Here is a 14,774-nt window from a genome sequence, read left to right as displayed (position 1 = left end):
GACTTTTGTTAGGCTAGAATTACTGTCTGCATCTAAAAGGATGGAATTTGAAAGGGATAAATATAAAATCTACAGTGGAATAGAAAAAAAAACCCAACAGTTGCATTGGTAGAAGATTGGGTAATGCTACTCAAATGTGAGAGAAACTAGTTTGAGGTGGTAGAGTCGCTAGAGTGCTGGACATGGAGTGAGAAGACCTGAGTTCAGTTCCTGCCTCAGACACTTAACCATATCACTTAAACTCACTAGCCTCTGAAGTTCCTAACAATTCTGAGATTCAGGCTGAGGCATGGCAGGAATGTCAAAGATTGGATACCTTTGAAAGCTAGAGTTGATAGCCATGAAGATGAGGAGATTGGAGAGTATTCCATATGAGAATTAATTACAGTAGTATCTGAGCATATTTAGTTGTTGTACTTGGAAGCTAATCGCCCCTTTAAAGTAACTTCAGAGATAAGGAAATATCTTCAGAGAAGGAAGAGGAGCTGGTTTCCCATGAGCAGTACTTCTACTAGATGTTGAACAAAGTCCATTTACACTCAATGTACAGAAAAACCTTCTACTATTAGGGCTGTCCAATAGTATGGCTTGGTATGGTATGATATGTCTTGGGAAGAGACGACGGGTTTCTTATCACTGGCAGTCTGGGAATGGAGATTTTTCATAGACATTATTTGTACTATCCGACTTCTGAGCTCTCTTTCAACTTTGAAATTATTTGAAAGAAAGGAATATGTGCCACTCTTTTTTTTTTTAATGAGGGACAGAGCGGCATTGTTTAAAGAGCACCCTACAGGGGGCATCTAGGTGGCACAGTGGATAAAGCACCGGCCCTGAATTCAGGAGCACCTGAGTTCAAATTTGGCCTCTAACACTTGACACTTACTAGCTGTGTGACCCTGGGCAAGTCACTTAACCCTCATTGCCCTGCGCAAAAATAAAATAAAATAAAAAGCACACTACTTATAGCCAGAAGACATGAGTTTGTGTTCCAAGACTTCTATTATGCAATATGACCCCAACTAGGCAAGCCAGTCTAATCACTTTGCCTTCCATTTTCTCATCTACAAAAATGAAATAATAGGAATATGTATACTCCCTTACTTGAACCACTGGTGTGAGGAAAGTACTTTGTGAAGGAACAAAAGAACACCATAGATAGAGGAGCTGTGGCTTAAAAAAAATGGCTGGAGGGGGACGCAGTGCTATCTTTTAGGAGAAAGTCACGCTGTTTTGTGAAATAATTTGAAGGCCCATAGTATTTTGTTTGTTTGTTTTTGAGACTTGCTAAAAGAGAAATTGTTTTGGAAGGGTTGTGGTGGGATTAGAGGAAGGCATAACAAGACAGAATGATTGTATCTGTGATTGTGTCTTAAAATATTATCATCTCTTAGAGTACTAGGAAGGGCTGTTGATGTTTAAAATCATTTTTCTGTAAACTAAATTTTTCTAAATTCTTTCCATTTTCCTCTAAAAGATACCAAGTCATCAGCACTCCAACTGATTTTTTTATGGTAATGGAATATGTATCTGGTGGTGAATTATTTGACTACATCTGTAAACATGGACGGGTGAGTGACATGATATTCTGTTGATTAGGCCTAAGAAGACAAGGATATTGGTGGATAGTTTTATGTGTGCCTGTGTGTGTGTGTGTATGTCTTTTAAAGAATTCTTGTAATGTTAAGGGGTTTTAAATTTTAACTATTTTATCCTATCTATAAGAGCTCCACTACCTTAAAATAATTACCATATATCAATGTTCTTTTCATCCATGATACTTGCAAAATTGGGGTTGTCACTAAGCAAATGCTGAATTTTAGATAAATGGGAGCTGTTTCTTGGAAAGTTTTTCTTTTTTTTGCAAAGTTTTAAAGATTCACATGATTTCTGAAACAGTGTAGAGATTCTGTTGTGATTTTTAAGAAAGGAATTGCACATCGCAATAGAGAGTGCAGAATATCCTTTTCAGTATCCTTAATTGGGCACCTTTGCAGATCACACTCTTTTCATCCAGTGCCAGCCTTCTCCAGGCACCCAGGGAATGAAAATCACCTCTGCATTCACATAATACCAGTCAGTTCTCATGTTTTGCTAATAGGCAGCTTTTTTGTTTCCTGTCTTTTTTTTAAGAGCAGGGTTTTGATATATTCTATTTAAGATATATTCTAAAGTCACTGTTTTGTTGGTGAATCAATGTTCAATATATCTTAATGTTTATTTTGTTCCTGGCAGGTTGAAGAGACAGAGGCTAGAAGACTCTTTCAGCAGATTCTTTCTGCTGTGGATTATTGTCACAGACACATGGTTGTTCACCGAGACCTGAAACCTGAGAATGTGCTGCTAGATGCCCACATGAATGCCAAGATTGCCGACTTTGGTACGTGACTCCCACAGTATGCCAGAAATATGAAAGCGGCTGCTGATATTTGGGGGAGCGGGCCAATGTAATGACAACTCCTGCTCCACCCAAGGCTTGGCAAGTCTGTGAGCTTGTGTTATGGGGGGCTTTGTTCAGCAAAATCTTCAGAAATATGTGTCCCATATTCTTCTGACACACAAGAGTAGTTAAGACTCATATAGAGAACATAATATAATTAACCAGAATGTAGTAAAAATTACATTGAAAAGAGGGCCACTTAAAAAGTATTAAAAATCAATTGGAGGGGCAGCTAGGTGGTGCAGTGGATAGAGCACCAGCCCTGGAGTCAGGAGTACCTGAGTTCAAATCCGGCCTCAGACACTTAACGCTTACCAGCTGTGTGACCCTGGGCAAGTCACTTAACCTCAATTGCCTCACTAAAAAATTTTTTAAAAAAAGAAAAAAAAAAATCAATTGGAGAATAAATAACTTAATCCCCAAGAATTGATGGGTCAAAAAATAAATCAGAGATCGATAGTTTCCTTAAAGATAATGACAATAACAAGGCAATATAATGCAATTTTAGTGATATAACTGAAGTAGTTTTTAGGAGAAAATTTATATCTCTAAATACTTTATTTTTTAAAAAAGAGAACAGATTAATGAACTGGGAATGTGATTAAAAATATTGGAAAATCAACCAATAAAAAAAAAAACCCAAGCAAATGCCACATTATAAATCCTAAAAGTAAAAAAGAAATTAATAAAATTGAAAAAAAAAACCTATTGAATTAAATTTTAAAAAAGCTAATTTTATCAAAAACAAGAAAACAAACTATCAATCTCAAAAGTGAAAAAAAGAGAATTCAAAATAAATGAAGGAGAAATAAAGGATATTATTAGAAAATGTTTTGCCCAACTGTATTCCCATAAAACTGACAACTTAAAAATACAAAATTCCTAGATTAGCAAAACAGGTAATAGAGAATTTAAATAACTCATTTTCATAGGTACAAATTAAAGAAGCTATAAATGAACATCCAAAGGGGGAAAAAGAAAACTGTAGGACCAGATAAATTCACAAGTGAATTCTATCATAGATTCAAAGAACAATTCCATTATTACAAAAACTGTTTGCAAAAAATAATAAAAGAAGGAATCCTAATCAAAGGAATGCCCATCAATTGGGGAATAGCTAAACAAACTGTGGTATATGATGGTGATGATGACTTCAGAAAGGCCTAGAAAGACTTGTATGAACTGATGTATAGTGAAGTGAGCAGAACCAAGAGAACATTGTACAGAGAGACAGCAATATTGTTTGATGAAGAACTGTGAAAGACTTAACTATTCTCAACAATACAATGATCTAAGACAATCCCAAAGGACTATTGAAACATACTATTCATCTCCAAAGAAAGAACTGATACTGATGGAACAGACTGAAGCATGCTATTTTTCACTTTCTGTCATTTCTTTTCTTTTAATCAAGTTTTCTTGTTCAAAATGACAAATATGGTAACATTTTGCATAATCATACATGTATATATAACCCGTATCTGATTACTTACAGCCTCAGGGAGGGGGGAAGGGAGGGAGAAAAGGAAGGATAAAAATTGGAACCCAAAACTATGAATAAAAATATTTATTACATTTAAAAAAAGATCCTAACACTGACTTGCTCTTGATTGTAAATCAAGGAAAGTTAAATAAGGAAAAAACCACTATTGACCAATATCCTTAATGAACACTAATGCAGACATTTAAAATAAAATATTTGTGGAGATTAAAGCGACATATCACAAAGATTATACGCTATGAACAGGTTGGAATTGTACCAGGAATTCAGGGTTGGTTGAATATTTGGAAAACTGTGAACTCAACCATATTAGTCACAAAATGAACAAAAATCATGTGGTTACATCAATAGACATAGAAAAATCTGTTGACAAAATAGGATATTCATCTGTTAAAAAACACTAGGAAACCTAGAAATAAATGATCCTTTCCTTAAAATGATAAATAGTATAGATCTAAAACTAAGAGCTACTGATATAACAAATAAACTAGAGTCCTTTCCAATAAAATCGGAGATCAATGAACGATGTGCATTGTAATCACTTCTGTTTGACATATTGCTAGAAGTGCTGGGCAAAGTGAGAAGAAAAGAAAAAATAACAAGTAAATAAGAGAGGTAAAGGAGAAGCAAAATGATTACTTTTTGCAGATGCTGAGGTGATATGCTTAAGGAATTCTATAGAATCAACTAAAAAAATTGGAACAGTTATTAACTTCAACAGATTTGCAGGACACAAAACAAATCCACACAAATCATCAGCATTTCTATATTATGCCAATAAAACCCAACTCAGAGAAAAATTCGATTAAAAGTAACTACAGGGGCAGCTAGGTGGCGCAGTGGATAAAGCACCAGTTTTGGATTCAGGAAGACCTGAGTTCAAATCTCACCTCAGACCCTTGGAATTTACTAGCTATGTGACCTTGGTCAAGTCACTTAACCCTCATTGCCCAGCAAAAATTAAAAAAAAAAATTAAAAAGTTTTTTAAAAAAAGGAACTACAGAATATATAAAAGACTTGGGGGGCAGCTAGATGGCGCAGTGGTTAAAGCACCGGCCCTGGATTCAGGAGGACCTGAGTTCAAATCCGGCCTCAGACACTTGACACTTACTAGCTGTGTGACCCTGGGCAAGTCACTTAACCCCCATTGCCTAAAAAAAAAAGACTTGGGAATCTGTCTATCAAAATACATTAAAAACTTACATAAATTCAACTACAAACCACTGTTTACAAAAATAGAAATGGACTTAAATATTTGAAAAAATACTTAGTTTTGATGGATGGGATGAGTCAATAGAATAATAATAGCAATACTAACACAATTAATTTACTTATTCAATGCCATAGGAATCAAACCACCAAAGGCTAGTACCCTAGTATGTGAGAAACACAAACATTGCAGCTCCTAGGATAAAGATTTACTACATGATAAAAACTGCTGGAAAAACTGGAAGAAATTAGATTTACACCAGCACCTCATATCTTATACCTAATTAAGGTACATATGGACATGTGACCTAAATATCAAAAGTCTAAATACATCATAAATAAATTAGTGCAAGGCTAGGTAATTTACAAGTATTATCTCATTTAACCAACACAATAACTTAGTGAGATAGATGCTATCATTTTATAGTTACGGAGACTGAAATAGACAGAGGTAGTGAACCAAATTTCAAAGCTCCTAGGGTCAAACCTCTAGTAAATACCTGGATTCAGATTTGAACTCAGGTCTTTCTGACTTCATATCCTATTTTCTATCTACTACACTACCTAACTGTAGTTTTGGGGAGGCAAAAATTGGAAACTAAAGGGATGGCCATCAGTTGAGGAATGGTTGAATAAGTTGTGGCATATGAATGTGAGGGAACACATTACTATGGTATAAGAAATAGGGAAATAGATGATTTGAGAGGCATGAAAAAATTTATCTGAACTGATGCAGAGGGAAGCGAGCAGAGCCAGATCATTCTATCCTATAACATCCATCTTAGAAAAATGCACAATTCTGAGGACTTTTAGAAACTGATAAGGAATCAAATGAGGAGTTCCAGAAGAACAATTTCTATGCTATCAACAATACTGTAAAGACAAAGAAATTTGAGAGCCATAAGAAATATAATCAGTACAATGACTCTTCAGGATTCCAATGGACCAGTGATGAAACATGACACCTGCTTCCTTTCAGAGAGTTGATCGAGTTTAGAGGGCAGAATGAGATGTCTCTTTTTGTATATAGCTAATGAGAAAATTTGTTATGCTTGACTTTGCATATTTATTTCAAAGAATTTCTTTTTTTTTTCCAAAGGAGTGGGAGGTGGGAGAGTGAGAAGATAGATTTCTGCAAATTAAAAAAAAAATAAAACTACAGAGGTGGGGAGGATGTTACAGTAGTCACTGTATTGTTAGTTTTACTTAATTGCTTTACTTTGTTACAAGAGACCTCTTAAGGACTGGGAGTAATCCATACATATTTCTTTTTTTTTCTTTTTTTCTTTTTTTTAGTGAGGCAATTGGGGTTAAGTGACTTGCCCAGGGTCACACAGCTAGTAAGTGTGTGTTAAGTGTCTGAGGCCAGGTTCAAACTCAGGTACTCCTGACTCCAGGGCCGGTGCTCTATTCACTGTGCCACCTAGCTGCCCCTATACATATTTCTAATGTAAAAACATTAGTAAAATTTTGTTTAAGAAAAAACATTAGAGCTGGGAGAGACTTTAGAGGTCATCCAGTCCAACTTCCTCTTTTTTACAAATGATGAAACTGAGGTCCAGAGATGGCAAGTGTCTTTCCTAGAAGTAGATAGATGCAGTTAGTTAGTGGCAGGGTGAGGGTCTTTTTATTTTTATTTATGTTTCATTTTTTTCCCAATTACATGCAAAAACAATTTTTTTTCACATTTGTTTTTGAAACTTTGAGTTCCAGATTCTCTTCCTTCCTCCCCCTTCCCTCCTCCCCCTGCTCCTACTATTGAGAAGACAATCAATTCTACATTAGGTTATACCTGTGTAGTCATGCAAAACATTTCCATGTTAGTCATATTGTGAAAGAAAACACAGACAAAAAAAAATGAGGGTCTTTTAAAAAGGATTTTCGTTTTGTTTTTTAAATAAGTCAATGGACTACATTTTCCTCCTTTAAACTGCCAAAATAAGTCAACTCCTAGGCTGCAGGGTTCGCTTAAATGATAACTGAAACTCCTGCTATCTGGTAAATAATTTATTTGAAATTACTTCTTTGTGAAAAGCAAACCAGCATTTCAAAGCTCCATAGACTTTGACATTTCATTTGTATTTTGATGAGATTTCATTTTTCTTCCCTACATGACTTCAATTGCAATATTAATCACTGACCTCTTCTGTCTTGAAGATACCCATACCCATTTATTTGGTCACATTGTTCCTTATAATATTTTTTAAAATAGTGGAAAGGCAATATATTCCTGACAGATTTAAAGCTGCTGTTATTGATGATATTTAAACATTAAAATTATTTAGCACTAGGTAAACCATATTTTTATTTTCAGGTTTATCAAATATGATGTCAGATGGTGAATTTCTGAGAACAAGCTGTGGGTCTCCAAATTATGCAGCACCTGAAGTCATCTCAGGCAGGTAATGCAAAGATTCCAAAGAGTCTCTCTTCATTTGAGAGGTCAGCACAGAACTAAATGATTCCACACATATTTGTGTAGAGAAATTTCAGAGAGGCGAGATTGGGCTCCCACATTGGGCACTGTCAGGAGTGGCCTGGTCTGCCTTAGTGTCTCCCACTGGAAGATGGGGGAGCAATTCTTAACTTAAGGCTTCTTGCCAGAGATGAATTGGACCAGGTGATATCTGAGGTCTTTCCTGAGATTATATGAACTCCTGTGAATGTGATTTCATGTTTTGGGGCATCATTTCCCAATATCTATTTTGGACAACTTATTTTCAGGAGAAGAGGTTTGTTGAGAGTTCACTGGAGTATTTTTTTTTCTGGCAAAGAACAAATGTGAAGCACTACACATTTTTAGGCTCTGGGTTCTCTTTAGAGTTTACATAAATACATTGATAAACTTTTGTGTATTCCTTTGGCTTCTGCAAGGTTCAGGCAGAGCAAGCATTTTGAGAGTCAAGTCTTCCTGCACGCCCCGCCCCCCCCGCCCCGGTTACCTTCCATTTTCTCTGTATTTATCTTGAATTCTCTGATTTATATATGTTGCCTGTGATCCCAGGGGCTGTGCAGGCTGAGGCTGACCCGCTCCTCGAGCTTAGCAGTTCGGAGCTGCAGTAGGCCCAGTGTTCTGCACTAAGGTCAGCACGAATGTGGTGAGCCCCCGGGATCTGGGGGTTCCCAGGCTGCCTGAGGTGGTCGGGGATCCTGTGCTGATCAGTAGTGGGTTTAAGCCCATGAGGAGTCCCTACCTTCTAGCTCGAGCAACATGGGATACCTAGGCTTTTTAAAAAGAGGGGCGGTGGGGAGAAATGTATGCTGCTTCTGAGGACAGGAACTGGTTTTGCTTTTTCATTTGTTTATTCCCAGGGCTCAGCGCAGTGTATGGCTGTTGATTGATTGATCAGAGATAAAGTACATAAGGTAGTGGACTTACTCTTTTTTTTTAGTGAACTGCACATTGAACAAAATCTTGTTTCCCTGCTTATTCAATAAATCAAGCAACATTTTGTTAAGTGCCTACTGTGTGTTGGGCACTGGCAAGATAGTGGGCAGCATGGTAGCTTTTATTATAAAAGAGCTCATGTGCTTAACTTCTTTTTTTTTTTTTTAAAATCCTGATTTTAACGAACATCAACTAAGATGAGCACTTTGACACACTCAGCAGAGCTGAGAGGGCGGTAAAAAATGTCAGCTCTGCTGTGCACAGCTAGCTTTCCTTTTAAAGAATATGACAAATGCTACCCTTTACTTGCTTTTATTGAAAAAAATTTTTTTTCTACTCTTTACTTTCAAAGCCATCCTGCTGCTTGCCAAGCTTCTTTGTGGCATTGATCTTTAGTCTGTGTTGGTATTAATGTAGTTTTTAATTGTCTAAGTGAGGCTCTCTCCAAGCGACAAGCTGAGTTCTATTGAAAGTAGACTCATCTGAGCCATCTATTGGTGCAGGCAGTAAGGCTATTAGTTTGGATAAGAAGAAAAAACACATTTTAAACTATTGCAGTTTTAATAGTCATTTGTTGGAATAGTAGGTGTGTATTCAATTATCAGAGACTCTTGTGTGCCACTAGTGTTGAAGGCAGTGTTAATCTGGTGTGTGTGGTGTGTGTGTGTGTGTGTGTGCGCGAGAGAGAGAGAGAGAGAGAGAGAGAGAGAGAGAGAGAGAGAGAGAGAGAGAGAGAGAGAGAGAAAGGGAGAGAGAGAGAGAGAGAGAGAGAGAGAGAGAAAGGGAGAGAGAGAGAGAGAGAGAGAGAGAGAGAGAGAGAGAAAGGGAGAGAGAGAGAGAGAGAGAGAGAGAAAGGGAGAGAGAGAGTGAGTGTGTGTGTGTGTGTGTGTGTGTGCAAGAGAGGGAGAGAGAGAGAGAGAGAGAGAGAGAGAGAGAGAGAGAGAGAGAGAGAGAGAGAGAGAGAGAATGAGAAGAAAAAGGAATAACAATATTATAAATGTAAACATAGCTTACCCAGAGGTAAACATCTAACCCCAATATGGTGTACATACATATATTTAAATCTAATCTTAAGCCTAAATTGCTACTGAGAACAATGGATAATAGTAAGAGGCATTTAGGATGAAGTAAGTTAAGTCACATTTATAACAAAATAAATGGTTAGAGATAGACAAAATATTAGAGATTATTTAAGGCAAAGCTATCATTTTATAGATTTAAAACGATTTATTTCAATCAAAATTTATTTTCTCTTCCTCCTATCCCTCTGAAGAACCCCTTGTAACAAATATGGATGGTCAAGCAAAATGAATTCCCACATTCGCCGTGTCCGGTAGTCTAGCTTATCCTGCATCTTGAGTCCTTTGTCATCACATTCTGGCCATTGCTGTTGGCTATTGTGTAGCTCAGAGTTCTTAAACCTTTCCGAGCTGTCTGTCTATACAACGTTGTCATTGTGTGTATTCTCTGGGTCCTGCTCTTCTGGTCACTTCCCTCTGCATCAGTTCATTCAACTTTTCTCCAGTTTCTCTGAAGCCATCTCTTTGAGTATTTCTTACAAAATGATGGCATCCAGTACATCTGTATGGCCTGATTTGTTCAACCATTCCCAACTGATGGGTGCCCATCTCCTTTCTGGTTCTTTGCCATCACAAAACAAAAAGCTGTAAAATGTATGTACATATTTGTCTCCTCTTCTCGATCTCTTTGGAGCACAGACTTTGTTGTATTATGGCTGAGTCGGAGGGTATGCAGGATTCAGTCCCTTTGGGGGGCACTCTTTTTATTGGTGTTGAAATAAGCCTGGAAATTCTGTGTTGATTAAGTACAGTGTTTTTCCTACTCTCCTCTCCTGACGCACAGAAGCTGTAACAGTGCACCCAAAAGGATTCTCTAGATACTTTCACCTGTTGGAAAAAAAAGTATTCACTTTTCTTTGAAACAGGCCGTGGCTTGGACATTAATTTGTTGCATGAGTCTTTTCATTGTAGCATTGTTTGTGATTAGATTAGATGAGCTCTTTTTGGTGGGAGAAAATGTTGACCAGGAGGTGGTCCACAAGGAATGAAGAATGTTGGGATTGACGGTGCAGTTTTGTGGTGGTGGTTTTTAAAAATGGCCCCGTGTTGTCAGTGAGCAGATCGTGCCTGCCACATTACTCCTCAGCACCTGCCTCCCTCTTCTCTCATTTAGGTTGTACGCAGGGCCCGAGGTCGACATCTGGAGCTGCGGTGTGATTCTGTATGCCCTCCTCTGTGGTACGCTGCCCTTTGATGATGAGCACGTCCCAACGTTATTCAAGAAAATTCGGGGTGGTGTGTTTTACATCCCAGAATATCTAAACCGTTCTATTGCCACTCTCCTCATGCACATGTTGCAAGTGGATCCCCTGAAACGAGCAACTATCAAAGACATACGGTAATTGTTCTTGTTTCTTCTGGGCCCCTTCCAGCCCAGTGATCGTGTTAAGAGAGTCTTCCCTTTCTCTTTACTGCCATCTCAGTGAGGTAGATGGGGATAAGTTTTCAGACGTTAGCTTTGTTTCCAGAAATTAAAACACAAGGCGATTTGCTGAGTGTAAACCCTTTCAGTAGCTGCCGGTGAGCTTGCTGGGAAAGGCCTGTTATGGGAGGGGCTTTGGAAAGTGCAGTTGCTGGCTTGGCAACTGATGGGGACAGCTTTTTATAGTGCCCACATGCCAGGGTGAGGCATTCCCCGACGCAGGCATCTCATCGTGTCACAGCTCTCGGAGGTTTCTGGTTCCTGCCTAATGTTTCAACAGGTGTTGGTTTACAAACAGACTATTTGGACATCTTTCTAGCGCCTTCTCCTTGCCCTACACAAACTGGCATGCCTGTTTTAGATATCCGACCCATAGAGATTGGAAGCGGCAGCTGTAATATTTGTTTATTGAGTTTATAGTCTGTCTCCCCCAACAGGGCAGTGTGTACTCAATGGGATAAACATTATCAAGCACCTACTGTGTGCTAGTCATCAGTTATACAAAGATACGATCAACAGCATAGTCCCTTGCCTTAGCGTAAGGCCTGGCACAGACGAGGTGCTTAATATGTAAATGCCCATTGGTTTAAGTCTAGGAGATTACAGTCTAATGAGGAAAGGTTGTGACAGACATTCGTGGCATGATACAAGGTGGAATGTGATAGGAATAAGGGAGAAATCCAGGTAAAAGACCTAGAGAAATACAAGGAGGTGGAGGAAGATCACTCTCAGCTAGAGGTGGGTGTGGGGTGGAGGAGCGGGAGAAATTGTGGATGAGATGGCACCAGGCTGGGTCTTGCAGACAAAGAATTATTTCAGCAGACCGATGAGGAGGTGGCAGGTGGGGCACAGGGGGCATTGTGAGAAAGGCCTGTGCAACATCACAGGCAGGGAAGGGAATAAGCATTTATAGGGTCCCCACTAGGTGCCATGCGCGTGCTAAGCTTTTTACAAGTACGATCTCAGTTGAAGAAACAGGTACCAGGTTAGGTGACTTGTCTGGGGATGGATTTGAACTTAGGGCCTCCTGACCCTGGGAAGGGAGGAAAAAGTATCCTAGGCTCCTAGACTCTGGGCCTGGTGCTCTATGCAGGAGGCTACCTAGTTGCCAACAAGCAGTTGAGGATTAGTGGCTAGAGCTCAGAGGAGATAGTAGGGCTTTGAGTATACGTTGGAGAGCATTGGGAATAGAGGTAATTATGAAACCATAGAAGTGGGCTAGGTCTACAGGGGAGACATTGTAGAGTAAGAAATCGGCCAAAGACAAACCTTTGGAGAAAGAATCCTCCGCCACTCCTCCCCCCAGACATATACACCCCCTGATGAGGTGTCATCCCCCCTTTCCTTCTCTCCCTTTCGCTCTCCTCCTCTTCCTCCTCCTTTTTTCTCTCTCCCTCTTTCCCTCCCATGGTCAAATTCTATCTAGAACATTGTGTTCCCCCATAAGAGTCACAATTTAGGAATAGCATTGATGAATGGAAATCAGTAAAGAATAGGTCAACCAGGATGGTGAGGAAGCTTGAGATGCTGCCCGACAAGGGAAATGTGCTTATTTAGCTTGAAGAAGAGAAGCTTCAGTCGGGGCCTGGGTCCCTGCTTTTAGGTATCTGCAGGGCTATTATGGAGTGTTCTGCTCAGTCCCAGTGTACAGAACCAGGAACAACATGGGGGGAAGCAAACCGTTGCTTGATTTAATGAAAACCTCAGAATTCGAGCCATCCCAAAGCAGAATGGACCATCTCTGGAAGTCTTCCTTAAAAGTCTGGAGGCTTTGGGCAGCTAGGTGGTACAGTGGATAAAGCACCAGCCCTGGGTTTTCAGGAGGACCTGAATTTAAATCCAGCCTCAGACACTTGACAGTTACTTGTTGTATGACCCTGGGCAAGTCACTTAACCCAAAAAGGCTGGAGGCTGGCTTGTCATGGACTCTGCAGAGTCTTCCTCAGGAACACACTGGTCTGGGTGCTCTTCTGAGCTGGCCTTGGACTTGGGCTTCTTCCCTCACTGTTCCAGACTCTCATGTCTCCCGCAGAGTTGGTCAGGCAGGAATGAGAGGGGTGAGGAAGTGAAAGCACTAGATATAGAGTAGTCTTTTTAGACATTTAGCAGCAAAGGGGAGGAGGGCCACAGGAAGAGTGCTGGAACAGCTAGTGGGGCCAAAGGAGGGTCTTTCCATATCTCCAGCCTTCCTCCAAAGCTCGCTGTTGTCATCCTTGCCCCCCCCACCCCCGCCAGGATCTGGATTTAAATGCAGAAACAAACTAGGGAAGTTCATGTTGTAAGAGTTAATTCTGGAAACAAACCTATCAGGAAAGGACCCTATGAAGGTCCAACTTCTGCCGAGGAAGGAGCTTACTTTGTGAGACTCATACATCACCACCCACTGCCGTGCAAACCAAGACATCTTTAAGCAGGAGTTGTCTTTTTTTTAAGCAACAGTTTATAAATTATAATTCCATTAACTTGTCAAAAACAAAGTTCTCAAATGATGAATAATTCTATCCTTAGGGAAGAGAAGGGAAGGGGAGGAAAGGCAAGATAAGGTAAATATCGTATAATAAATGGCATAATATATATGACATAAAAGTGCCATCCATTTCATTCTTCAGTAATTCTTTACTTTGAAAAGTAATTTGATGTCAGGAATATAATTTGAATTCTTTTCAGGTTTTTGTCACTTTGAAACCTAAGTTAACATTAGCATAAATTTTAGCAAGTTTTAAATGTTGAATTTGTAGCTTTCAGGTATGTAGATTTTAAACTTTTGTGGAGAAACTCTTGATTTGGCAAGTTATGATTACATATAGGTCCCTTCTCTTTATTGTAAAATTTTTTTTCTTTTATTGATTCATTTGACCTAGATTGGTGGTGCAGTGGACAGAGCACTGGGCCTGGGGTCAGGAAGATTCATCTTCAAATCTGGCCTCTTTCTAGCTGTTTGACCCTGCGCAGGTCACTTAACCCTGCCTGCCTCAGTTTCCTCATCGATAAAATGAGCTGGAGAAGAAAATGGCAAACCACTCAGTATCTTTGCCAAGAAAACCCCAAATGGGTTTACGGAGAGTCAGACACAATTAAACAAAATGGCCTAGATTGAAGTTTACAGATTGCCTGTGGTGCGGGGGCAGGGACTTCTCCATTCTGAGAGGTAGTTTGTCTAACCTTTCGAGGCTGGATTTCTCATTTTATATAAAAATCAAGGCAGTGTTAGTGAGAGAGCCATTTGTCGTGGTGGTTGTTTAATAGTGTACATGAAACAAACTGATTCGGGGTTAGTTTGCTGTGGACTGGTAAGCCCCCACAAGAATCATCATCTCAGCCAAGATTATCATAGGTTCTACCCTGTGATCCTGGTCCTTACAAAAACAATCTCCATCATTTTAATTCTCATAGATTTATCAGGTTTGAAGGGCAATCATGGGCAAGAGAGACTGGACTTGTTCAGGTTGGCCTCCGGGAGCAGAACCGGGAGCACAGGGAAAGAAGTGTGGGATAATTGTTGTAAGGAAAGATTCCATTCAATCATTTTTCAGTCACGTCGGACTCTTTGTAGGTTTTTGGCAGAGATACTGGAGTAGTTTGCCAATTCCTTCTCCAGTTCATTTCATAGAAGAGGAAACTGAGGCAAACAGAGTTAAGTGACTTGCCCGAGGTCACCTAGCTAGGAAGTGTCTGAGGCCAGATTTGAACTTGGAAAGATGAGTCTTCCTGACTCCAGGCCTGGCACTCCATG

General features: G+C 39.5%; 1 protein-coding gene across 4 annotated transcripts in view; it reads left to right on the top strand.

Annotated features, from left to right (window-relative positions):
• PRKAA2 (protein kinase AMP-activated catalytic subunit alpha 2) overlaps positions 1-14,774 on the top strand; it is a 72,721-nt gene that overhangs the window by 45,501 nt on the left and 12,446 nt on the right. For all 4 annotated transcript variants that reach the window (XM_043999789.1, XM_043999792.1, XM_043999790.1 and 1 more), the window contains 4 exons: positions 1,478-1,571; positions 2,236-2,380; positions 7,466-7,553; positions 10,733-10,957. In XM_043999789.1, coding sequence (XP_043855724.1) covers positions 1,478-1,571; positions 2,236-2,380; positions 7,466-7,553; positions 10,733-10,957 — 552 coding nt within the window. The remainder of the gene's footprint in view (positions 1-1,477; positions 1,572-2,235; positions 2,381-7,465; positions 7,554-10,732; positions 10,958-14,774) is intronic.

This window comes from Dromiciops gliroides, chromosome 4 (assembly GCF_019393635.1).
Source record: "Dromiciops gliroides isolate mDroGli1 chromosome 4, mDroGli1.pri, whole genome shotgun sequence".
Taxonomy (NCBI): domain Eukaryota; kingdom Metazoa; phylum Chordata; class Mammalia; order Microbiotheria; family Microbiotheriidae; genus Dromiciops; species Dromiciops gliroides.
Note: the sequence above shows the minus strand (reverse complement) of the source record. Positions and strands in the feature narration are given on the sequence as shown.